General features: G+C 29.6%; 1 protein-coding gene across 8 annotated transcripts in view; it reads right to left on the bottom strand.

Annotated features, from left to right (window-relative positions):
- Window positions 1-3,112: 3,112 nt before the first annotated feature.
- The window catches only part of LOC107443002 (exportin-T), a 100,693-nt gene continuing 75,832 nt past the window's right edge, over window positions 3,113-27,973 (bottom strand). For 5 of the 8 annotated variants that reach the window (XM_016056725.3, XM_016056726.4, XM_016056727.3 and 2 more), the window contains exons 19-24: window positions 25,796-25,895; window positions 21,706-21,891; window positions 16,643-16,832; window positions 14,169-14,236; window positions 8,004-8,336; window positions 3,113-4,828 (exon numbers count right to left, since the gene is read on the bottom strand). In XM_016056725.3, coding sequence (XP_015912211.2) covers window positions 4,802-4,828; window positions 8,004-8,336; window positions 14,169-14,236; window positions 16,643-16,832; window positions 21,706-21,891; window positions 25,796-25,895 — 904 coding nt within the window. In that variant the 3' untranslated portion in view covers window positions 3,113-4,801. Of the gene's footprint in view, window positions 4,829-8,003; window positions 8,337-14,168; window positions 14,237-16,642; window positions 16,833-21,516; window positions 21,626-21,705; window positions 21,892-25,795; window positions 25,896-27,973 lie in introns of all 8 variants that reach the window. The other 3 variants (XM_071178197.1, XM_043054622.1, XR_011636312.1) reach the window with 2 other exon arrangements.

Here is a 27,973-nt window from a genome sequence, read left to right as displayed (position 1 = left end):
ATAATCAATTAAGATGAATTTGGTTAAAAAAAAAAAAAATGGCGGGAAAAAGTTTCCAATTTTCAGACCGACTAACTCCCTTTAATATTAAGTTATAATTTTAAAACACGGACTGAAGGTGGACCTCTACAAGTCGAAACACCCCTTAAAAGTATATATTTATAGATCAATTAGAGGGGTCGCTATGGCTCCTTTAATCTTTTGTTTAGATAGCCGGGAAAGGGTACTTGAAGTTATGTAGTAGCACAATCGCCGTATAAACGTGGTCCAACGGCTAAGACCATGTGCTTGTGAATTACGCCTGGAGCGATAGGGGAAGGGTTCGAACTCCGGCTGTGGCCGACTTTTTAATTTGTGACTTTTTTTTCTCTTTTGTTTTTTTTACATTATATTATTTATTTAATGTGTTCTTCGATATATTAAAGGATCCTATATAAAAAAGTAATTTTCTTTTATTCGGGAATCTTCAAATAACGCTTAAAAACAGGAAAAATCTCGGAAAATTAGTTTATTTATATTATATTATTTTTTTAAACTTGTTTTACAATGTTTGCACGATAGTATAGCATACGAAAGGTTTTCTGTGCGTAAAATAAATTGTCTTTCTTTGTGAAAGAACGCGTAATGGACTAAAAAATAAAATAAAGTAAAATGGCGGAAAAAAGCTTCAAATTTCCAGACCGACTAACTCCCTTTAATATTAAGTTATAATTTTAAAACTCGGACCAAAGGTGGGCCTCTACAAGCCGAAACTCCTCTCCAAAGTATATATTTACAGATCAATTAGGGGGTCGCTAACGCTATGGCTCCTTAAATCTTTTGTTTAGCTTGCCCGGAAAGGGTACTGGAAGCTATGTAGTAGCACGATCGCCGTATAAGCGTGGTCCAACGGCTAAGACCATGAGCTTGAGAATTACGCCTGGAGCGAGAGGGGAATGGTTTGAACCCCGGCTGTGGTCGATTTTTAAATTTTTTTCTCTTCATTTTCTTTTATATTATATTATTTATTTAATGTGCTTATTAACCCTTTTTCACATATAAAAAATTTCCTCCAGCAGCAATGTTTGGACCATAGACCCCTACTTAGGGACCGAGTTTGAAAATTATAACTTAATATTGAAGGGAGTTAGACGACTTCAAAATTCGAACTCCTCCCAGTCATTTTATTTTTTTTTAATATTATTCCGATATGCATTCTTTAGAAAAGAAAGATGCCCGATTCTACACATAGAACACCTTACGCATGATAAACTGTCGAATATATTGTAAAAATAATTTAAAACAATGGAAATAAACCAATTTTCCTGGATTTATCCAGTTTTTACTTGTTATTCGAAATTTTCCCAATTTAAAAAAATTATTTCCTATAGGTAGGACTCACCAAAATATAGAAAAACACATTAAAAAACTAATATAATGCAAAATAAGCGCACGAAAAAAAAACGAAATTTTTTTGAAAACTTTCTGAAGCTGGGATTCGAACATGCGCCCCCTCGCCCCAGCCGTCGGTTAATAGTCCGGTGTCTTGACCACCATACTACTCAAACGTTGGGATTCAGAAGCCTGCCAGAATTTTTCTTCAAAATTCCTCTGACAGTCAGCTATGCATTAGACCTTTGAGGCACCCCCTAATTCACATATAAAAATTTCTTCCGGCTGAAATATTTGAACCATAGACCCCTACTTAGGGACCGAGTTTGAAAATTATAACTTAATATTGAGGGGAGTTAGACGACTTCGAAATTCAAAATCCCTCCCCGCCATTTAATTTTATTTTTTCTTTATTATTTTTATTCCATTATGCGTTTTTTAACAAAGAAAGATGCACGATTCTACACATGGAACACCTTACACTTGATAAACTGTCGAATATAATGTAAAAATAATTTAAAACAATGGAAATGAACCAATTTTCCTGGATTATTCCAGTTTTTTCGCCATTTTCCCAATTTAAAAAAATTATATCCTATATTTAGGACCCTCTAAAATATAGAAAAACACATTGAAAAAGTAGCATAATGCAAAATAAGCGGAAGTTGAAAAATTGTTTCGTTGAAAAATTGCTGAAGGTGGGTTTCGAACCTGCTCCCCCTTGCCCCAGCCTTCGGTTAATAGTACGGCGTTTTGACCACCATACTACTTGAACACGAGAAGTCCTCTCACAGTCACCTATGCAATAGACCTTTGAGGCACCCCCTAATTCACATATAAAAAGTTCCTCCTGCAGAAATGTTTGGACCATAGACTCCTACTTAGGGACCGAGTTTGAAAATTATAACTTAATATTGAAGGGAGTTAGACGTCTTCGAAATTCGAACCCCACCCAGTCATTTTATTTTATTTTTTATTATTATTCCATTATGCGTTCTTTAATGTATCGAACAATTGTACCGAAGGATTTTTTTTATAGACCAATTAGTGGACCCAGAATGGGCCAAAATAAGTTTTGTTTACTAACCGGGAGGAGGTGTTTTAAGCCAAATATTCACAGGGTTGGCATGTGAAGCGTGGCGCAGTTGGTAAAGCTGTGTGGCAAGTTAGATTTGTAGTCCCGGAGGATTTGGGTACGAAACCCTGTGAGGGTCGACTTTCAAAATTTTTTAATATTATTTTTTTAATATATTTTTCAGTATTTTAAAGTGAATAATGTGTTCTGTATATAAAAATATCTACTTTTTCTTTGGGAAATGGCGAAAAATAGCTAATAAACGGAAAAATTTCGGCTAATTTTGACTTATTTATTTATTTTATGCTATTTTTTTAACTTCTTTTTCAATATTTCAAAGCGAAAAAAGTGTTCTATATATGAAAAGAATTATTTTTCTTTGTTAAAGAGCGAATAATGACTAGGTGATTTTTCTATTTAACGAATTTTCCGTATACAAACTTATTATCAGGATTTAGCGACTTCGTTAAATAAAGGTTCGGCTGTATCTGAGAATTCAGTGAAGAGTTAAATGGCATAAGCTCCAAACATAAACAACAATATCATTCCATACATAATTTTTTTATGAAAAACTTTCAAAAAAGTTTAATTGGAGAAATCTTTTTTTTTTTCAGCAGTTTCTGAAATTATATGTTCAAAGTGTGAAATAATATGTACAAAGAAACATACAAAAGTCAGACTTTTTATTGGAGTTACAATTACCAATGCCGGTAGGTATTTTATTTACGTCGTATGAGAGTTACACAATGGGCTATTGGCGACGGTCTGGGAAACATCTCAGAGGATGATATGAAGACATGCCATCGCAATTTTGATCCCCTGCAGAGGGGATGGTAGCCCGGCAACCTGAGGTCGAGCACTCCACAGTAGAACGATATATAAGGCTAATCAAAGTGATCGCACCCAGTGATGCTTGACTTTGGACTAGGAATCGTGTCTTCACAATTAGTTGGTGAAATAATTTCTTCCAAAGATCTTAAAAAGTGTGTTATATAAAAGGTTCAAAGAAAGACTCTTTATTGGAGTTACAATGATAACTGTTAAACATGCAACACTGCATGCTTCACATGTTAGAATAAATGTAAACCTTGTTTCATAAATACAATGAAACCTATTTATCTGATTTCCAGTTTGTATACATAAAATTATAAACAATAATATGATCTACAATGTCACAACAGAATATTTTTATTATGGTTTTTAATCTTTTAACATTTTGTAGCCCAAAAAACTTCTCAAAGATATCAAAATATCTATCCATATTACGGGGGAATGTGATTACCACATATATTAAGTAAAAATCACAAGAATTATAAACAACTATTGCTTTTTTCTAAATATTTCCGAAAAACTTTCAAGCCATTTGAAGTTTCATAAGTAATTTGGAGGAGGGATTAATTCCAAAAATATTTTCTTACGAGCTGAAGTAATTATATTTTTTGATAACTGAAAAAATTACTAAAATATGTCTTGTTTAGTATTGCTTTTAATTTATTTTTCCTGTCAAAATTAGTATATAAATTTGGGACCGTTATATCGTATATTTCCAACAAAGAAAATTTTTGTGTCAACATCAGTCGAAAAAGGAGTGATTGGCTGGCCAAATATGATGATATCCTGTACTTCTTAATCTAGTTGTAGTTCATTAACGTCGCACTAGAGCTGCACAATGGGTTTTAAGTGACGGTCTGGGAAACATCCCTGAGGATGATCCGCCATTTTGATCCTCTGCAGAGGGGATGGCACCCCCGACGACCTGCACGCGAAGTCGAGTACTTTACGGTAGAACAGTTTAATCAGGAGGACACCCTCGGTACCTACGCAGACTGATCCGAGTGGTCACCCACATGCACACTGACAGCAGCCAGTGACGCTTGACTTTGGTGATATGCTGTGAACCGTGTCTCGACGATCAGTCCACTACGGGACATTTAATATTTGTTATCTTGTATTTGATTTAAAACCTGTAAAAAATGTTCTTTTTCATTTAACAAAATACTTGTAATTTTGCATTTAAACAATGTTTGCAATAATCAGTCCAATGTAGAATAATATTGTTTAATTATAATAAAAGTAACAAATTAAATTATGAATCAAGAAACCAGTACAGAAGCTTTAAGTTGCATAAATATTGAGCAAATAAATAACAGTTTTTTAATAGTATAAAGTCCTAACATAAGAAATCAGAGCCTATTAAAGTTTGCTTCCTACACAGCAGACATATCACATTTTTTAACAAAAATATAAAATCATTCACTTTCAAGTGATTATGTAACAACAAGTTCAACAGTTTTGTACAGTTCAGCACTTCCAGGAAGTAATCAAATTTTTAAACAAGACTAGTAGGCACCTATGTTACGTCTTCGCATTTTGGAAGAAAAACTAAAAAAGGAGAAAGAAAATGTCAATGATTCATAACATTTTAAAATATATTTTGTGATAAATATTAAAACAATGATTAATGCAATGATAATTCACAAGAGTTTTCAATAATGATTATTACAGATCATTATCAACAAATACTTTTATTGTGAGTATTTTATTCTACAACCGTCGTTGAACAGCCGACCCAATTTTTTGGGTTCAACTTTGTAGCCTTGTAATTTTTAACCCGACTCTTTTAACAATGGAGAAATGAAACGAACTTAAAAATAGTATTTATCATCCAATTACTTACCTTTCTTAAAAAAGAAAATCAATCAATAAATAAAAAAATAATCAACAATTTTATTATAATGTAAGTATTTATTTACAGGGTTCGCCTAAGTAGGTAAAGTAGGTGTTTTTAAAAACATTTTCAGATTGTTAAGGGTTAATTGACATCTACAAAACTAGTCCATACTTCATTTTTAATGATTTCATTGAAATTGAATTGCACATTTTTTTCATATGTTTAAAAAAAAAATAGTAAATAAAGAAATTTGGGAGAAACATTGAAAAAATTTGTAGAACAAGTGTTTATATTTCACTGCTAGAAATGCCTCACATATTCAGTTTTGGACCAAGATTTAATACTAAAAAGTTGAATTAGAATTATGCATGAGAGTAGTTTTCTTTTTTAATTCATTGCAATACGTATTTTTATGAAACTTTTGATAGCATAAAAATACAATTCTGCTCAAAAAAATTTTTAATTTTCAAACCAATATGCCTTTAGTTTCTCAGTGAAACACATAAATAAAAGGATCTAAAACGATTTATCAAAGTTATCAACACATTCCTATGGCCAAAAAATTGGTAAGGGTTCTAATTAACAAATACTGATAAATTATTAATTTTTTTCCTTTACCGATACTTGTAATATTTCTTTATCATCCCTATCATTCTTAATATTATTCTCTACTATTACTGTGATTTGATATTTTATTTTTATTGTAAATTTACAGTTTAAAACTGAAATAAAGTAATCTGGTAATATCACTTTATCAGGTAATGTTTTGTAAAAAAAAATTGAAAAATTTTAGGAAAAACATATTGAAAACTATATGAAACTTAGAAATTATTACTCAACAGTAAATGTATATTAAATATTTACTTTTATGATAAGCTTTACATAAAATTATTTCCAGCCAAAACTGTTAATAGGAATTAACATAATATTACTAAATAATTTGGTGAGAAACATGAACTAATTTTAATGCAATCGAAATTTGAATAGAATTAAAAGAAAATAACAGTATATGTACTAAGTTGCAATGCTAATTGAACAAAATGATTATTAAAATCTAAGTTTGAATTTTATTCTAATACACATTAATAACAAAAAGTTGTTTTAATTGAGTAAATTTTTATGTAACAATCAGCTTATCCCTAAGAAATAAAGAGTAACAATCTAAAATATTTTTTACATTGCAACAAAACAAGTTATAAATAATAATTTCTAAAAGTATCTTATTTCTTGCATGTTTATTTGGTACTCGTGAATAAAGTATTTTTGTAAAAGGGGTTTTCATCAGTTTTTTTATATGAAAACCTTCACTATTTACCTTTAAGAACAAGCTGCTTTCTATAAATTTACACACATACAAATTTATTTAATTCTTCAAAAATAGTTTTTGCTATGGATTCTAGTTTTAAAATCCCAGGGCTTTACTTTGTTTCTATAAGCATCTTAACTGATTTTGAAGGTCAATGTGGGTCTTCTACTTAGGTCCCCTCAAAAAACACACTTTTCTTTTAAACATTCTCCTCATCATTCAGGGCAGAATAATGAAAGCTTTTCTTGCCTGTAGCCACACATTAATTTTCTCTCTAAAATATGCTTTACTCTCGATGCGTTGTCTAAGTGACAAAAGAACAACATTTTGTTTTAAAAAATTGATCCAATCAACTACAGTGATGCTAAAAAATTAAGGACTTTTAAAAACCTTGAACCAAAATTAAGTACTTTTAACCCCTTCTTTCTCGCTGACGAGAAATTGACGGAGTGAGGTTTCACCCTCTATTACTCGTTCTCGTGATGTTTCCGGACTGGAGTGTTAAGTTGTAACGCGCCAATTATAAGAATAAAACAAATTCATTTATTTTGCCCGGAAAACATTTTATTTCTCCTTTTACACGCCAGATGGCAGTACCAGGATATTAAGGTTCTCCAGAAGAGATGAAAACAATGAGAGATGTAGGAAGAAAACTACTGACCAGATTGTGACCTCTGTATCTCATGCTTTGAAATTTATCACACAAGAAAAAATTACTAATCTTTATTTATATTATACGACCACATATTTTTTAAACTTTTCTCAATTGCTGGAAAACCAACATAAAGTCATAGAATGTTGGCTCTTCCTAAAAATTTAATTTTTTTAAAATTTCAAGCTAAAAACAAAACTAAAAAAGAATATATATATTGTACATATTTTTATATAATTTTCAATGATAAAAAAATAGGCACTTTTATGACCGTTTTCTTGAAAATTAACTGATTGTTAATGGGTTAAGAGCCCTCATTTGACAAAATAAAAATTAAGCAGTTTTTAAAGACCTGGTGCATAGCCAAATTATTCAACAAAAAATTAAGCACCTTTTAAGCTCTTTTTAAACACTCAAAAAATATTTTTAAGCACTTTAAAAAAATATCATAATTAGGCAGGGTTGCAAAGTTTTCGACAATTGACGGTTTTATCTTGTTTTAACCACCGTGTTAAAAGGAGAAAAAAAATAACCTTTTGGCATTGTTTTTGAAAAATATCAAACATCATGAAATTTTGAATAATGTAAAACGAATGACGTTAGATTGGGGTTGAATTAATTGCAAAAACGTTGATGTGTCTTTTTGCATAATTCGAAGCGAAAATCAGTATAATAAAGGAAAAATCTCATTTAAAAAAAGGGAAAGCACTTTTTAAAAATATCCAATAAAAAAAGGACCTTTAAGGGCTTTTAAAAAATCAAAAATAAGCGCTTTTAAAAAACGCCATGCATCCTGCCTGTTGTAGCACTATTGGTACAATAGCAATAACCCTAAATTTAAAAACAAAATTTCCTGATTCACATTTTTTTCTATACACACACTATTACAGACACATACTTCAATTTCAAGGTTAAAAAAAAAAGTTACCTTTAAATAGTTCTTAAAAGCTTTAGGATCAGAATTCAAAGCGTGACAATATTGTTGTATGTTTTCATGTGAGAGGCGTAGCGTGGGGAGGTAGCTAGTCTCGAGATAATTCACAAACTCCTGACCCCTCGCATCGAGCACAGTTTTGAGGCAGAGGGCACTCTCAGAGAGTGCCAGTATAGTCTGTGCATCATTCAAATCAAAAGTGTCTTTGAGTGGTGCCATGAAGCAGGCAGGAACAATGTGGTTGTACATGAATTCCACAAAACTGGCCTCACTTCCACCCCACAATTCCACCATCTTCTTCAGGATGCCAAAACACGTTTTCTGCGCCTGAAATCAATTATATCATTAAAAACAATTTGCTTTATAATAATTCCCAATATTATACGCAATATATTAAGAGTGAGCTATATTGGGATAACTCATTAGTTTTAATTGCTGGAAAAAAGAGCTGAACATACTTAAATACTGCAAATGAAATAGTTTAGTATAGCTGAAATATCCCATAGATTACGCTTTGAGTGGGTCCCCATTCCTTAAAGAATTCCCTGTATTTTTCCAGTTTGGAAAGAAAAAATCTAAATTCTCTGTATTTTCCCTGTTCTTTTAGGTGATTTTTAAATTCCCTGTGGATTGGGAGCCCTGATTTAATTCATATGATAATTTCTTTTTCATATACTCAGCAGGGCAAGCAGATCCCTCATAAATACAAAGTGGTGGCTCAGGAGCGTTCGCCTTCCGACAAGGTGAACCGGGTTCGATTCGAATTCCCCGTCCGGCTCGCATCGATGCTGTCGTTAAACATCTTTTACAGTCCCCTTGCCGTCAAGCTAACCGTGGGAGATTTTCGTGGTTTCCCTCTCCATGCAACGCAAATGTGAGCTAGTTACATCAAAAAGTCCTCCACGAAGGCAAATTTCATCCAATACTTGATGAAGGAGTTCCCTTGTCTTCTGAGTTCAAAATTACAAGGATACAGAGTTGAACATGAGTAGTCATAAACACAAAAAATTGGGTTAGCTGTTCAACAATGATTATAAAAAAATAAAAATTATTATGATGAAAAATTATTTATTGAGTAAAAGAAAATAATTATACATTTTCTTTCACTCAAAATTAGTTCTGTGATAAAGGACAAAGTTAATGGTTTCTACTGGCAACATGCCGACTAACTATCAGAATGAAAAATATCAAAATGGCATAAAGATGCCAATTTTTAAAAACTTTTACTTTAAAAGAATTATAAGAGTCCACTTTTATAAAAAAGGGACCCAGAAATCCTACTTTTAAAAATTCTAGCAGAATGCCCTATTTCAGCATTATTCGGCAATATACATTTTATAACGTTATTATCAATTTTAATTTTTTTTTAATAAAATGAATTTTTTTTAAAACTTGAACCAATACAAATTTTAATATAAAGGACACAGTAAAATACAAGTCATTTGATTTTTTAAAAAAATCATTAATTTTAGTCAAAAATATTTTAAAGTCTAATTTTATTGATATTAAAGGTTTCATTTAACAGAAATGATAATACCTACATTATCTGATGTTTAACCCCTTAACAATTGGTTAATTTTCAAGAAAACGGTCATAAAAGTGCCATTTTTTTGGCTTTTGTATTTGTAATACGTATTTGATTAGTGCTGCAACTAGTTTAAAATAAACTAACTGTCTACAATTACCTTAAAAATATACTGGCACTGCCAACAGGTGTGTAAAATGAGAAATAAAATTTTTTCCGGGGAAAAGAAATGAATTAGATTTATCTTATTGGCGCGTTACTACTGATCACTCCAGCCCGTCAATATCACGGAAGCGAGAAATAGCGGGCGAAAACTCACCCCGTCATTTTCACGGGAGCGAGAAGGAAGGGGTTAAAACAGATTAATAAATATAAAAAAGTTACTAAATGTGGGTAAAAGTTATGTCAAACTTTTATATTAAAATTTTTAAATTAGTTATAAATAAAATGGTTGATTGTTTAATCCAGTGATTCCCAAAGTGGTCTATCCCAGGGGTAGACGACAACCTGCAAGGGGTCCATGTCAAGTGAAAAGAAATTATAGGTTCATGAAATGAAAATGGGGATCAACGATAGTGGATCTCATATTAGCAGATCGTGACTTTAATTTTGGCATTTCATAAATGGAATCAACATACACTGATAGTACCTATTTACTTACATTAGACTACCTTATAATATAAAGACATATACATAATAAAGACATTTACATTCTACATAATTTAAAATAGTAGCTATGAAGTAAAATTTTATTAAATCTTAAGTTATTAGAATTATTTTCTGATACATAAAATTGATGCCAAAAGTCTATAATTTATAATTAAAGCATCAGGTTCATCCCTCCCACTAAAAGCATTTATTTATTGCTTAGTTATTCTATATAATAGATACTAAATTTTAATTTGTTTCGTTTTAATTTGAATTTAATTAATAAATGTATAAAATTAACATGTGTTTTTTTTTCTTAAGTTTTTCACACTACACTTCACTACAGTTAGAAATTTAAATCTTTTACAGTGAGTAGCACTATACCAGCAGTCAAAAATACATTTGAAGTTGATGAATTTACAAAAAAATCAATATCAGGTAAGCAGGGGGTTGACCCAGAACCGAAAAACAAGGCAAGGGAGACAAAAAAGTTCAGGAATCACTGGTTTAATCTCTTTCTTAATTTTAACTTTAAGGTAGGGGTGCACCAGATTGACCAATGAAGGGGTCTCCTTCCGATCCTTTTTTGTAAGAAATTTTTATTGATAAGAGAAAAAAAATCTGTTAAATTCTCTCCACACTCAGTTTTTGCAATTATTCATTGTAAGTTTATTAGCATTAATTGTTACTTTTCTTGTAGTTAATTGTTAGTTCTTTTTTCTTTTTTTTCGTGGTGAGCGTCTTTCCGTAAAACAAAAAGTTATCTAAAAGAAAAAAGCTCTGAGAAGAAACGATTATTCTAATTATTTGAGGAGAAGTAATTTTTTATCTGTGTATAAAATTGTCGAAAGAACAGCCTAAACATTTAAGAGAATTAAAAGTTGCTTAAATCAAATCATAAAAAATAATATCATATGAAAAATAAGTATTTATTTCTTTTGTCCCTTTATGTTATTAATTGCTAAACTTCCAGCTACTGCATTGAAATAGTGAATATTTGAAGGTAAAGACATGCGTTTGGTATATTTAAAAAATATATAGTGTTATTTCTATTATATAGATTATTTTAATTAATAAAATTTCTTAAGATGGGATAGTTTTAAATTCGCCCCATCATAATCTATGATCAAAACTTAACTAATTTTAAAGGTTTTTTTCTGAAATTAACAGAAGTGAATTATCATAATACAGAAGTGAATTATCATAATACAGTAGGCGCCGTATCGGAATTTCCGAAAGAGGTCCGGTGAGTGTATCTAAACTTAGCTTCAAAGAAAATAATTACAACAGTAGAAAAATTTAGAATCTATATTTCATTTTAGTGAATGTTTGATTTAGTACAAAAATCTTATTGTAATTGAATAATTTACTATGTCATCAAAATGTTAATCAAACGTTTATTTATGATCTCTGAGAATCGAGGGTGAAGGGCTAAGGACTCTTTTTACACCCCTCAGAGGTTCTCTTGTAACATCATTCATATAGCAGGGGTGATTGTGAGCCCAAGTCAAAATTCCGGAAAATTTCTTGAGTTTAAAAAAAAAAAAAAAACAGTTTAAATTGAAAAATTAGAAAAAAATTTAAGCAAGTTTTTTTTTCCCTTTTTCTCAATATTTCTTGGTTTACTTAAAATATATTTAAAATTTTACACATACCTATACCATTTACATATACCTATGATGACCTGGAGAAGCAATTAAAATTTACAAATATGTCTTTCTTTCTTGAGTTAATGATTATAACAACTATTTACTGATAAAAAATGAATATTAATCATGAATATAAGCTTATAAAGTATCTGGCTCTCCCTTACAAACTAATAACTTGTGTTTTTAAGTTCCACCTTTGAAAATTTGATTTTCGGAAACTTCTGCGATCAATGATTTTTTGAAACGTCTGGACCTTCGATCTCCGGAAACTTCCGGATCACTGCTAGCGAAAAATACGGAAATCCGGATATTTTCCGGACCACAATCAGCCCTGATATAGACATTGCTGATGACCTTTCTTTAGTTGAAATGTCGGTACCGTGGTTATATGATGTAAATGTCCGCTTTTTCGATGGACTGAGGTATTTTTTGCTTTGGGTAAACACGTTAAAACCTGTTACAGGTAAAAACCTGTTTACCTGTTTGAAGGGATGCCACAGAAAAAAAAGGAACAAAATAGTTGCTAGCCTAAAGCATCAAAATAGTTGACGAAAACTATGAAAATAGTTGCCTAAATAAAAACAAAAATAAGATTAAAATTTTATTAAATGACTTAATTGTCATATACCATGATCTATTTAGTCATGTTGGTGGCAAATATGATAATTTTTATATAAACATTAGTGTTCTAGCAATAAATTTCTATATCAAAAAAATTTTTATATTTGCAGAAAATTAAATACTTTGAATTACTAGAATTCTTTCAAAAAAAATATTTTTTATTAAAAAAAACATACTTTTCCTTAAAAATTTTTAGTTTAACTAATAATTGATTCAGCAAGTATTAGAAAATTATACATACATATATTGTGAAAAGTGATGATTCAAATTCGAAATTCTCACATTGTTATATCGCATTAAAAATTGGGTTTTCTAAAATCATGCAGAATTTTGTAGTAATAACAGCTGAAAAGGCGATGGAGAAACAAAATAGATTTACAACGGAATCCTGTTCACATTAAGCGCATTTAAAAGTGATGACTCAAATTTGCAATTCAAAAATTTTTTTTTGTGTTCAGAAGAAGCTGCTGCAGGTTGTCAACCCAATTTATAATTTCTTTTTTAAAAAAAAGAAAACATAGCTAAGAGCACAGAAAAGTCTCCTAATAGTCTCCTTTTCCTGAAAATAGTTTCTTTTTTAGCCTTTTTAAGCAAAAAAGTTGGCATAGTCGCCTCAAGTCAAAAACAGTTGTAAATAGTCGCATTTAAGTCACCACTGGCAACCCTGTATTTGCGGGTGCAATTTGATTTTCATTGCTTTATTAGTTCTAAAAATAGGACTAAAATTCAAAAAGTGAAATTAATATGAAAGGGTCCAAACTATGGGTTCCCAGAGTGCGGCTATATTTTCAAAGTTAGGAATGCAAATGTGTGAAAAGATGTTTATTCAGAGAAAATACGTGCCCGATTTTGTAATTTAATGAATAGTTAGAAGAAAATAATTTGCATAATTCCCCAGAAACCATTAAGATTGATACGTGAATCAAAGGAAAGTTATTCAGGGTTTGCACACATATACGTGTGAGAAGATGGGCTCTCATGCATAGCTCATCAGACTGACAAAGGCAGGGGCATACGGGGCAGTTGCCCCAGGCCCCACATCAGAGGGGACCCCAAAGAAGTTTTTGCCCTCGGTAGCCCCAAATAGTCTAAGTCGGCCCTGATCAGACTTTGGATTTTCTCGTTATTTTAGCCTGTATTAATTTATGTAAAACAATAAAATGTTTAGCATTTGAATGTAATTGAAAAAGATTTTATTGTAATAGTTTGCATAATATGTTTGTTTGCATATCTTATCGTTTTTTGCATTGTTTTTCTTGTAAAGAATTAACTTCTATTTTCCACAAAATAAAAGATTTTATTATTTGGAACTTGTTACTTATTTTAAATAATTCAAGTAATGTGCAAGATTGTTTGTTTTGACCATGCAGCATTACATTAGAGATATTTCCCAGACGGGTTTAATTTACGGTCAATAAGCGTTAGCAGGGTTTCAAAATTTCATAGTTTACGAAAGTCCAATGGTTCTGAGATACGCACAAACAATAGTAATACCCTTCTATATTGTGTTTCATCTATAAAAACTAGTGAATTTGTAACACCAGAACTCTGTGTAGCATTTTAGCACAAATTTATTTTTCTGCTTCTAACTAATACTTGCAATACATAACTTCTTTTTTTTTGTTGTTGTTAACGCAACCTTAAAAACATTTTCAAGAAAATTAATTTTTTGTTTAAAACATAATAAATAAGGGAAATAAAAATACAAAATTTTACCAAAGGATCTGGAAAATCAACTGCACCTTGTATCACAGTAAGCAAAATGCGTTCAAAATTCTGAGTATCTATTAGACAAAGAAAAAATAATTTGTTTGAAATGATTCAAAATTTATTCTAAAAAAAGGTTTTGCCAATTTTCCGATCTACATTTTTGTTTTAGTTAAGAGTAAAATGGCTTACATTAAAAGAAACTTAACAGTGGTTAATCCTCACTTATTACAAAAGATCAATTTTATTTTTAATGACAATAAGAAAAATCTACTCATTTTGGAGTAGATTTTTCGAGGATACATTGTTGTTGATGCATTGTATCCCTTTCGAGGATACAATGCATCAACAACAAAAAAGTGACACTCTATCTTCTAAACTAATTATCAGCGCCATATGGAAAAATCCAGTAGATTTTACGAAATATAAATTTCATGATAATTGTTGCAAAATATAAAGATTTTACACATAGAGAATTTTAGGGATTTTTATAGTCATCAAAATAGAAAGAACTGAAATATTTTCCATTTATGATTTCACATTAAATGTTAACATTTTATGATGTTTATACATAATTTTGATTAGTATTTGGCATTTCATTGATAAAAGATAGTTAACTGAATTTTATAAATGGGGCTTGCTTCCTTACGTATTAGTGACACTTATTTAAATATTCAAGAAAGAAATAATCCTTACAAAAATTCTATTTCAATAGGGATTTTTTAAGGAAACTTACTCAATTTTAAGGAATCTTTGAAAATGTAAAAAAAACAGGAGAATTTTTATTGAACCAGTAGACCAGGAGAAATCATCAAAATCCAGTAGTCTACCGGAAAATCCAGTAAAGTGTATAAGTAATCTTAACCATAGCAAAAAAACATTTTTCTATTAGTAGCAGTTGAATTCCATGCCAATTGAAACCAGTAGTAGAATTCCAAGAGTAACAGAGGGGAAATCACACAGGTATTTTATCATAAAAAATGTATTAAATATATGTAAAAACAAAAAATTTTGCAATAATATGCTACTTTAAGGTGCAATGTTTAATTAAATGTCATGATATTTCCCTGTAACTATTTGTCAAATTTGTAAAATGTCCCCTCTGTTACATTGCATTTTTTGAAGTTAATAAAAATGTGTTAGCAATTTAAAAAGTTTTATAATAATTTATTTTACCTTGAAATGTTATAATTAGAAGAAAAAAATTACAAATAATGTTTAGGATGTTCCAAATCACAGAATATAGTGAAAATAACAGTGCAGGTCAAAAATGTGGGATTTTCTTTGTCCCCTCTGTTATGGACACTTTTAATTACCTGGCAATTAAATTATGAGGCTCTTTTATTATATTATGCAATTAAACTAAACACTGCATCTTAAAGTAGCATATTACTGCACAATTTTCTGTTTTCACATATATTTAATAAATTTTTTAGGATAAAATACCTGTATGATTTCCCCTCTGTTACGCTTGGAATTATACAGCAGGGAAATTCCCCGCTGAAGTGAAATATTTGGAACGGTTTGATTTCAAGAAAATTATTCCATTTAATAATGAGGACATTTTTTGTTTGTTTATAATTCAATGCTTAGCTTAACACTATATTGTTAGTGATTGCATAACTTTAGATCAGCTTTTCATGTTCTTAAATGCAATCTGAATTAGATGGCTTTTTCGCAACAATTTTTTTTTCTTATTGAAACAGGGTACATAGCCAAATCTTTCAACAAAAAATAAGTACTTTTTAAGCACTCAAAAATACTATTAAGCACTATATAGATTAACAAAATGCAAAATAATTTTCAACGACTTTACATGAATTACATAAAATAACTAGTTTCTAATAAAGATTCTTGATTATATTAGTCATTATAAAATGGAGAAATTTTTCGGTTTCATATCAGAGGGTGGAAAATGAAGCCTGAAATTGTGAATATCTTGCAAAATGCTGCACATGAGAGTACAAGAATCTCGCCGAACCCAGCTTGGTAGACTAACGCGCGGACTCGCAAGCATTTCATCTAAAATGTAAAACGGTTAGTGCTTTTATACGCTACCGTCAGAGGGTACGCCGAAATGAATTGCGGTGAAAGCGATGAAAAGAACAATGTGAAAAGCACGCTTTTGCATAATACATGGCGAAAATAGACATGGTAAAAAAAATCTCGAGCATGGAAAATTAAGCACTTTTTAAAAACACCCAAACAAAAAGCACCATGTAGAAAGTATCATATAAGCCTGGGAAGTCAAAAAAGCAATGGAGGATTTTTTAATTAAATAATGATGTTCTTGATTTGCAAAGTAAACAAAATCATCCTGAACTTAGTAATTTTGAATGACATCGTTAAAACTTAAAAAATAAATCGAATAAAAAAAAAACTTAAGAACTAGAAGACCAAATTTGTCACAACCTTCAGAGTATACTTACAAAAAGAACTATTAAAATATATATTATTGTACCTCAGACGGGTAGGACCCCTACCTTGTGATACTATGACCTCTGAAATATTGTTGGTGACAATAGCAGCAATGAAGAGAAAATAGCTTCGTTGAAGCAAGTGCCGTTCATTTTGTGCGGGCTGATCATTTTCATCAATGGGTAGGGAAAGAGCATTGAATATGGCACTCACAAAAGGCAAGAAGATTTGATGAACAAATGGTACAACATCTTTCTAAAATAACATAAATTGCATTTTGGCAAATTATAACAAAACAAAATGATTGAATTTCATTGCACAAGAGTAAAATTTAGCTATATAGCACCAATGCCGTGAAATAGAAATGTTAAGCAGCAAAAATTGAATTTTTATAAATTTTTTTTTGTTTTATAGTGTTACACTTCAGAAAATTTAGTAATTTTTCAGTTATAAAGCAACATAATTAAACAATTTTGCGTTTTTGCTTTGAATTAAAATTCACTAGTAATAGTTACAAGCTAAATAGTAAAGTTTATAAGGATTTTGATTGTTCAAATGCTTAACAATTTAGCCATCGAATTGCCAGAAAAAAGTAGCGTTTAAGAAAAATTAACTTTCTAGTATTTTCGAAAACTGTGGTATTACACAAAAGTCTAATTAAATGTAATGAATTATTTGAATTTAATAAATAAATTGTAGTAAAATTATTACATCATATGTATAAAATAAAATATAACACAAAACCTGAGCACACAAAAAAACCTGTTTTTTGCACAAAACCTGTTTTTTACACACAAAAGCAGTGCAAATGAAAAAGAAAAATTGAAATAACTATGAGCATTAAAAAAACTTAAACATCAAGCATTAAAAAAACTTAAAAATAAAAGATTAAAAAAAAATTATCAAATATGTACTTTCCAGGGTTCAAACACAAAAATAACACTTTTCCATGTATTCCAAGGATAGACAAAGAAATTCAATGAAATTTGTATTTAATAAAAATGTAAATTAGAATTATAAATAAAATCGCAACTCTAAGAAAGCCTTTATATTTTATATACTTTTATTTAAAAAAAATTCAGGTGATTTAAATTAAGCTGACTCTGATTTGAAAGTAATAAAATTGTCAGAACTAAAAACATGACTGAAGGGAAATAAAATGAAGGGCAATATTAAATAGAAAAGTTTTTATTGCAGAAAAAATAAAAGTATATAAATAATCTGTATATAATTAAGGTTAAATCACCGCATGAACATTTCGAAAACAAAACTGCAATAAACAATTAAATAACCTAATATATTAGCATCCATAAAAAAAACTTTAATATGGAAAAGATAAGCACCAATAATATTGCAAAATTTAATTGAACGATACTAATTTTTTAAAAAAAATAACAATAAAAACATATTTTTAACACCTAATATCCTAAAACCATCCTACAAAGTAACTGGAAAATATATACATAACCCATATGTAAGTAATCCATACTTATTAAGTTAAATTAAATAGAATAAATAATTAAAAATTAAAGATTTTTAACAACAGACAAGCAAAAATAAACAATAAAAATCTAATATTTTTAATCCTTAGAAATGAATTGTTCTAAAATATGAAACAAAGCGGCAAGAAAACTAAAGATAGGAGAGAACTTATTAATCATTAAAATAAAATAACAGCTTTTTTAAAACTAAGAAAAAAAACTGATTTTTAAAAAAATATCATACAAATAATCTTGTTTTAATCAAAATTAAATTGCATTTAATCAACTGTTTTTATATTTAAAAAAATGATCATAAATAAGAGGGATAAATAGATAGAAAAATATAAATTAAGATTTTAAAAACAGTGAAATTAATCAAAAAAAATATTTAAAAAACTTAATACTAAATAATTACGATAAATAGTAAAGCAAAACACGAAATAAATAAATAAATACGTTAGTTGGTTCATTTAATTGAAGTTAAGTCAAATTACAACAAGCTAAATAAAACTAAATTATAATAAACTAAAGATTAATTAAAATCCCCAAATTAACTAATAAAAAACAAAATTAATAATTAAAGAAACAAAATATATTCTAAATCTAATTATAAGGAAAAAGGAAGATGATGAAATTAAAGGGAAACTTATTAATCAAAATAAATTAAAATAACACTTAAAATTACCAAAAGGAAAATGCAACATAAATACTAACAACATAGCAGATTATAATAAGATCAACTAAATTTTAAAAAAATTTTATCTTAAAATTCATAAGTAAGAACTAATTTTTTGAAAATAAAAATTTTTTGTGATAAGAAAAAACTCATAACATAGTGGAATCAAAAATGTAAAAAGAGAAAGCTGCAATCTGCTTCATAAAATAAATGTCTGCTTTTAGTAATAAATAATTGAATTAATAAACAATCTTCTGCTTTTATTTCTTTGGACAAATTTTAATGAAAGCAGTTGTGATTTCACATCAGGCAAAACTTGCAACTTCCACCGAATCAGTATTAAATCAAGCAAAAAATATTGTTTCTTTAATTAATCATCATCATCCGAGTTGGCCAGGCAGCCCAATGTGGGCCGATACCTTCCTCTGAAGATTTCTCCATAATGACTTCCGATTTATCTTTGATCTCCAATTCTTTTCAATTATTGCAAGAAAATCAGACTCCACCAAGTCAGCTGCTCAACCGCGGCCTTCCCCACTTTCTTGTTCCAGTGGGTTTAAAAAGCAGCATCTTTTTTATTGTATTGTCATCACTCATTCGGTTTACCATCCAATTCATTCTATTCATTTTTATGTATTTAATAATATCGGGTTGTTTATAACTCTTGTACAGTTCAAAGTTAAATCTCCCTCTCCAGTTATTGTTTTCATTTACACCACCAAGTATAATCCACAAAATCTTTCTCTTAAATATTGCGATGCAATTTTCCTCCAGTTTTTTCATTGTCCAAGCCTCAGAAGCATATGTCAAGACTGGCCTGACAAAAGTTTCGTAGAACTTTGTTTTTCTAGAAAGAAACTTAGATTTTGTAAATCTTCTCATCACTATTTGCCAGATAGAGTCATTTTGTTGTCAATAGTAATAATTGATCCTAAGTAAGTAAAACTCCTTACTTTTTCAAATCTATACGAATCTATTTCGAGGCCTGGGGCTCTGTTTCTTGATAATAACATATATATTCTGTTTTCTCTATATTTATGAGTAAGCCCATTTGTCTTGCAGCCACTTCAAGGGCAAAAAATGCCTCTTTCAGGGCAGGAAGGGAATTACATGAATATCATCAGCATATGCAAGCAGTTGTACTGCGACCACAGGTATTGATGTTTGAATCAAGAATAACTCTCTCAAGTGCAATATTGAAGAGAAGAGAGAGAATCTCCCTGTCGAACACCTGTAAATGGGTCAAAACTTAATNGTTTTTACTTGGCCTATTTCCTAAAATATGCTAAAAAATAAATAAATTATGTTCATAATAGTAAAATTAAATTAAAAAACAAGTTTTCATAACTTTTCATTTGAAAGGTCCCATGTCCCCTTAATGAGTTTTGAAGGCATTTTAAAAGTATTTATTGCTTCAAAAAAAAACTTTTATTAATACTATCAAAAGCAGCCTTGAAATCAATAAAAAGATGTTTTGTTAATTAATATCTAATAAACACAGAAGATTAAAAAAAAAATTTGTTCGTAATAATTAATGTATTATCCAAATGTTATCCCCCACAATTTGTAGAACGTTTTTGCAAATCACTTTTTCCCAAACAATTGCCGGTACAATTTGAACATAAGCCAACAAACTACAAGATTTCAGAAAAAACTTTTATCAAGAGAAGTTCAATAAAGAATGACATCAGAAAACTTTTGATTTGACAAAAATTTATTAGCAATGAGGTGGAAAGCACAGAATTGTGATATAACAAATAATAATCTCAATAAGTGTAACTTCCGAGTTTCCTAGCGTTACGGTCAGCGATGTAACTTGTTAGTTGTAAAAAATTTTATTAATTTACGTACAGACCTTAATTTTTAAAAACATAGTATGCAGTTATTAAACCATAAAAATAGTAACTTAATAATAGTTAGAACTTAAGAAAAAATTTTAAACGAAAAATTGTTGAACACAAGTATATTGTTGAAAATTATATTGTTAAACACAAGTATAATTTTGTAAGAGGACAACACACTATTTCTTTTTTCACATTTCGTAAACAATCCTCACATAAAAAAGTGAAAGAAAAATTTCCCAAAAGTGAATAGAAAATATAAAGAGCATTTCTTCCCTCTGATGTGTGAAAAAGGTATCTCTTGAGTATAATTAAGGAGGGGAAAAAATCTTTCAAACATTTCTGCATCAAATTTTATACTAATGTGTTTGCCTCAGTAGTTCATCAGTAAATAATTGGTTTACAATGAACTTACATTGTGATTTTTCCGAAAAAATTTATTTTCCATTTCGAAAAAAATTGGGCATAACAAGGGTTTTGAGAAAAAACTCGACATAGGAATTCAAAGAAGCATGTAATGTCAAAGGGAGAAATATTTTTTTCACATAAACCTGGTTTTTGAGAGAATACTAACTGTATATTTTAGTGACTTAAAGTATTTGTTTTTAAAAGTATCAATATTGACAGATGCCATGTTTAGGAGGAGTAATTATATGTGACTGTGAGCCCAACTCAAAAATCCTGAAAATTTCTTGAGTAAAATAATTAATGACTTATTTAAAAAAATTAATGTCTTTATAAATTTAAATCATTGATATTATCTAAAAATGAAATTCTAAATAAATTATATGCAGCATAATTTAAATGAATAATTATGCGTAAGTTTTCTTTAATCTCTAATCACATTTATTATTCTACCAGAAAATATATTTACAAATAAAAGAGACGCCAAGTGTAAATTCTAATATTTTTAAATAAAATATACAAGAATTTTTATATACAAATGTGATTGATGATTTCTTAAACTTTCTGAACCTCGGATTTTGGGAAACTTCCGGATAGTGGTTAGTGAAAAATCCTGATTTCTTTCTGGAGCACAATCATCTCTGTCTATATAAATCAAAATTCCAATGTAACACAAAGCCTCATGTTTAAATGATCGTAATTGAAATCATAAGTAAGAGGATTACTTTAAACTTGCAAATTATTTGATTGATGAGTGGAATGAATTCCTGGATACTCCGAATGTCTGAAGTCTTGAGCAACTGTTCAGCAGCCAGGGGAAAATACGGCAACACCTCACATTCTAAACAGACAACCATCCTATGAAGATATTGACGAACCGCAGACTGTAATGTTGCTTGCTCATATGGAAGCTAAAAAACACATTCATTGGATTAAGAAACATCATCAACTGTCCAGACATTTTGCGACAGTTCCGTTTTTGTAAAATTGTGAAAAAATTACTCGTATTTTGTGAATATAAAATAAACGTTAAGTCACTATCTTTCAACCAGGGCCCCGCTTTTGTGAATGTGTGCAAATAGGGTCCTGTTACTGCAAAAAAACTTTTTTAAGGAGTTTTTAAATTGTAAAGACATACAAGATTATGCTCAACACTGTAAAATTATAATAAAAAAAATTTAATTTTAAGAAATAAACAGCAATTGCAGCTATTAAATTAGAGATGCAACATACAAATATTTGGTATCAAGTTTATACTGCTGAACGCAGAATATTCATTTGGGACGAATAAAGGAAGAAGCGTCTACCGAAGACAAAACTTAGCTCGTTTACATCTGTCTTTTTCTCCCCCCCCCTCCTGGGAAGGCTTTACTCGATTAACAAAACAACAAAACAATAATGAAGATAAACAAATTTGTGAAGGGTCCGATTAAAAGATAAATTATTTAGTGAAGGGTCCGTTTTTAAATTAAAATATTTTGTGAAGGGTTCGTTTTTATGAAAATATATTTTGCAAAGGGTCTATTAACGGACCCAAATTTCTTCTAAACAGACCCCTGATAGAGGTTAAGAAACATTTTGTCCAGTAACATATTCACTTTTTTTTAAAAGTCTTTTTACATTGATTGCTGGTCAAGAGGACCACTGATCATTTATTTTCAGGGACTCCAAATTGAAGCGCAACTAATTTGTTAATGGTGCCAGTTTAAGATGAAAATTAAGTATCACATAGCTGAAATGTTATTTTTAGCAGTCAAACTTCAGGTGTTACACAACACATGCAAAATATTGTTATGTTTGTATGTCTTGAATGTTATGTTTTTTAATATGATTTATCACTAAAGGTTGTATTATTTCTATTAATTAGTTATGGGCACAATATATTTTCCTTTTGGGCACTGCGTTTCTAATTTTAATAAGTTCATTCTTTATTTTAATTGATTTTCATTTCTACTGCACTCTCCATCTAAATCCCTGCTTGAAAGGTGTGATTGGATGAAGCGCGGAGGAATACATTCCCTGCTTGACTGTCCTAGAAGCGTAGCTGGTATTTCGGCCCTAAAAATACCTTGATTAGGATAAGTTTTCTTTTCTTTTATGTGCCCATTTTTTATTTGTATTATGATATTTTAAATGAAAATCTTTAAATAAGTATTAGAACTGAAATGTGTAGCAGTAACTACCTTTTTTTAAACGTAACCTAACTTGAATTATGATTAAGTTATTTGAAATAAATGTTTAACCTAGAATATCAGTATAATAATAATATAGAATGAGAAATTCAGAAATCGCGAAAGTTTAAAAAATAGTTCACTGTAGGAATGCTTTTTCTTTCATTTTTTTTCTTTAAAGAACACCATGTTTTACATATACTTATTTGAGTACCTCTTTTTTAAGAGTCCTATTCGCATGATTCGTGATCTATATTAGTTACTGCGCGGATTTTACGTTTTTTAATTTATGTACGAATCTTAATTTACTATCATTTAATTTATTTACGAATTTCAATTTGTGTAGTGATTTATGAAATTCGAAAGAGGAAATAATTAATGCATTTTTCTGCTTACAAAATGCGAGAATATCGCATATAAAATTAGAATTAAAAAAATATTACTTTAACAAGTAAAAATTTTTATGCGTTTTTATTCTATACTTTTTCCTGTAGACACAATGTTTTTAAAATGTACAATGTACTTTAAATGAGTAATTGTTATAATCAAAAGTATTTTAATGCAATACAGTCGAACTCGTTTATAACGAGCTCGGATTTAACGAGAACTCGGATTTACCGAGGGAAACGAGAATATTTGGTTGGATCAATGTTAAGTCTATGGAACAGAAGTCGCTTTTAACGAGCAAGACCCGGTTTTAGCGAGCAATATTTTTCTGTCTGACAATCTTTTTTCTCATCTTTCTAGCCTTTCTGTCTTATCTTTTTTTCAAAATGATAAGAAATGCGTGAAATAAAAAAAAAACCTCGAACTGAAATTTAATTGCCCTTATCGCTCTAATCTTTTGCAGGTTGGGGAGGTTAGTTGTCATTAAATTAAGAAAAGTATTTAATTAAATTAATTAATGTAATTAAAGTAAGTAAATATCAATTAAATTTTAAGTAAACTCAATCATTTGACCTCCCAAGCCCCCCTCCCTCTTCTGGTTGCACGCCTGCCTTAAGGATCCGTTTATTACGAGCACTCGGATTTAACGAGTGCAATGTTACGGTCCCTTTGTGCTCGTTATAAACGAGTTCGACTGTATATTAGTGCTAGGGTAGTTTGTCGCCTAAAGCCCGTAAACAAAAAATTTACCGCGGGGGTTACTCATTAAAAGCGTACCTGGGCAAGAACGCTAAACATTTTAATGTCAACATTTAAAGGAGAAAAATGAGTTCACCTCCCGGCTTTTAGATCAAATTTGTCAGGTAAAATCTTTTGGGTGATCAGAAGACGTGGCTCTTCTATTTTTAAAGATAAAACTTATTTGCACAGCTAAGGAATTAGTAAGTGAACAATCCAAAAATTTTAAGTGCTAACTGCTAAAACACTTTTAAATATGTAGGAAAATATTTGGATCCAGAATCAAGCGTCACTAACAACCTCTTAAGTTTAAGCCAATTATTTTTACTTCCTAGTGACAATATTAAGTCTTACGCTCAGTGCATCTTTTATATAAATACTAAATCTTAAGTAATAATATATATTTTATTGCTTATTACTTGATTACTTCTTATCACTGAAATGCTTTGAGGATGTAAAAGTGCATTCGAATTTCACAAAACTGGTTAAAGTCATGAACTTATTAGGCATTTATTAGGGAGATCAGAAAGTAATGTCGTTTTTTTTCTTTTTTTAATCAATAATGTATTCACCATGGTTAGCAACAACCTTTCAATGCGGGATCGAAAATGAATCAAAATGGATTGAAAAAATTAATTGGTTTTTATGACTAACAAATATTTAATGCGTCAAAACGACTTTCCCATCCCCCTAACATTTAGAGTAAAAATAAACTTAGAATACAAAACTGAACAAATATTTTTTTTTAAGAATATCTAAGTGGGGAAATTTATGCTATGTCTATTTAGCAGGGCAGATTGTCTTCAACATGTCTGCTGAAGTTAAATGATTTATTTCAAGCTATTTCTGTAAAATAAGTCATTCATAATTTAGGTCTCTTGCAATAAAAGATATAAATAAAATAAAGATCTCAATGGGCACACAGCTGCCAACAAATATAGGGAGAAAATCCAGTAGATTTTACGAAATGATATAAATTTTTTGATCATTGTTACAAAATGTACTAAATATTTTACACATACGGAATTTTAGAGATTTTCATCGACATCTAATAAAAAAAACTGCAATATTTCCGAGTTATGATTAACATTAAATGAACTTAAAACGTTATGTATTATGTTTATGTATAGCGTTATGTAATTTTAAATAGTAATAGGTATTTAATTCATCAAAGATAGTTAACTGATATTTAACTATCTTTTTATAAATGAGGCTTGCTTCTTTTTACATTAGTAACGCTTATTTAAATATTCAAGCAAGCAATAATCTGCACAAAACTTGTATTTTTATAGGTGCCTTTTTTAAGGAAACTTATTCAATTTTAGGGAATTTTCTAAACAAAAACCAGTAGAAGTTTTATTAAACCAGTAGAGTTGGCAGCTATGCAATGTGTACTGAGATGTCTTTATAAAAACTGATCCCAAGTCATGTCTTCAAAATGGCTGTTACGAGAATGTTACCTTAATTTACAATTGCTAAAAGGAAAACATTTAATAATTGAAAATAATGAGAAACATACATTTAGGGCACCCAAGAAAACTTGTAAGGCTTGTAAATAGACTTCAATACAACCATTTGATTTCATTGTTTGTTGATTAGAGAAAGCTTTGCTGGTTCGACTGAAACATAAAATAAAATTACTTTTTCTTTTTTAAGCATACACAAAAATAAATGTCATAATTTTAGTTTAGAAGGAAAAAAAATTTACCTATTTCAAGTATATCAGCATCATTTTTATTTTAAAAAAATAACCCTTAAGTCATGATAGTTACTATTGTTTAAAAGTGTAATTTGAGTACGATCAAGCTGTTAAGGAAAATGAAGAATTCTTTCAACTCTTTTAGAATCAGATTCTATTAAGCATTTGATCAAAGATATTCAGTCGGATGAATATCAAATTATTTGAATATTCACATGATTTGATCAAAAATTTCCATGGATGTCTTCAAATTAGGCCCACTAGATAAAATCTATTTTTACACCCAAGCTGATTCTCAATTTTTATTCACATTTAAAATAAAATAAAAAATTTAGCAAGAAAAAATAGGAAATAATGTAAGAGGATTTTGGAAATAATTTTTGAGTTAAATTTTATCAATAGCAATAATTAAATTGTTATAATTTTTATAGTATATTTTAATAATAATACTAATGAAAAATCAAAATCAAAATTTAACTTGTTAGTAAATAAAATAACATATATAAAATGCATAGTATAAAACATATACAGTGGTAGCCAAAAGTGTGGACATATTTTGAAAGTTTCATGTTTTTTAACTTTGTGTGCTTGTAGAATATATTAATTTTCACTTAAATACAAACGTTTATCTATCAAATTGAAGGTAATTTAATGTAGAATTTAATAATAAATACAGTATTACAATATCTGTATTACAAAAAAAGTTATGCAACTAATAGCATGATCTATTTTAGATTTGCATTTTTTAAAGTCATACTTACACATAAATCAATACTTAGTAGGATAACCCTTATTTTTCAAGACAACTTCACAGCATCTTTTGATCAAGTGAACGAGTGTTTGGAGTTCAGCTTTCATAATCACATGGTGCCAAGAATCAATTATAGCTTCAGTAAGTTGTCTTTTATTGAATAGACGGTTTTTTCGTACAAGAATTTTCAAACGCCGCCACAAATTTTCAATTGGATTGAGATCAGGGCTGTTTCCTGGCCCTGGTAATATATCTATGCTTTTATTTTGAAACCATGCTTCGCATACTTTTGCTGTGTGTCATGGAGCTGAGTCCTGCTGAAAAATAAATGGTGCGTTGTTGGGGAAGAAATCCCTGGTGGAAGGTATCAATTTTGGTTTCAGGACAGTTCTGATGTATTTTTTGACATTTAGGATGCCATCAAGCACTTGAATTCGGCCCACACCATCTGCAGACATACATGTCCAAATCATGACATTTGTTGGGATTTTTGTAGTTGCTCCAATGCAATCGGGATGAAGTGCTTCACCTACTCTACGCCTCACATATTTTCTACCATCACTACCAAAGAGCAATATTTTACTCTCATCGCTCCAGATTACTTGCTTCCATTGATTTTCTGACCATTTAATGTGTTCTTTTGCCCACTTAATTCGTTCTTTGCGCTACTTTTCAATTAAATATGGTTTTTCCTTGGAATTCTAGCTTGTAGTCCAAATCCTGATAACCCTCTTTTTATTGTTCTTGAACTTACTGCAGTACCCACTGCATTCGTTTCACATCTAATGGCATTTGATGAAATTTTTCTATCTTGAAGGCATAGCCGCAGGGTTCGCCAAGTGGGCCCACTTTGAAAAAACCCGCCCGGGTTTTATTGGGTGGGCCCACCTTGAAAAAACCCACTTGGAACGATAAGTGGGTTTTTTCAACAAAAAAATTTTTTTTTTTTTACTAGAACTTATTGTTTCACATTTATTTTTATATAATTTATTGTGCAGCATAAATTTGTCAAATAGAGTTGCATGATTTATATGATTAAGTTTTTAATATTAGTAAAGTAAAAGAAACTCAAATATTCATATAATTTTTATAGTAGGTGCTATTGAAAACTTCAAGTGGGTTTTTTCAAAAAAGTAATATTTTAATGATATTAAATCAAATAAAAATTTAAATAATATAGTCTGAAAAGATCAATTTTTCAACTATAGTTGCATGCTTTATATATTAATAAACAGGTAATATAATAC

The sequence above is a fragment of the Parasteatoda tepidariorum genome, chromosome 3 (assembly GCF_043381705.1).
Source record: "Parasteatoda tepidariorum isolate YZ-2023 chromosome 3, CAS_Ptep_4.0, whole genome shotgun sequence".
Classification (NCBI taxonomy): Eukaryota; Metazoa; Arthropoda; class Arachnida; order Araneae; family Theridiidae; genus Parasteatoda; species Parasteatoda tepidariorum.
Note: the sequence above shows the minus strand (reverse complement) of the source record. Positions and strands in the feature narration are given on the sequence as shown.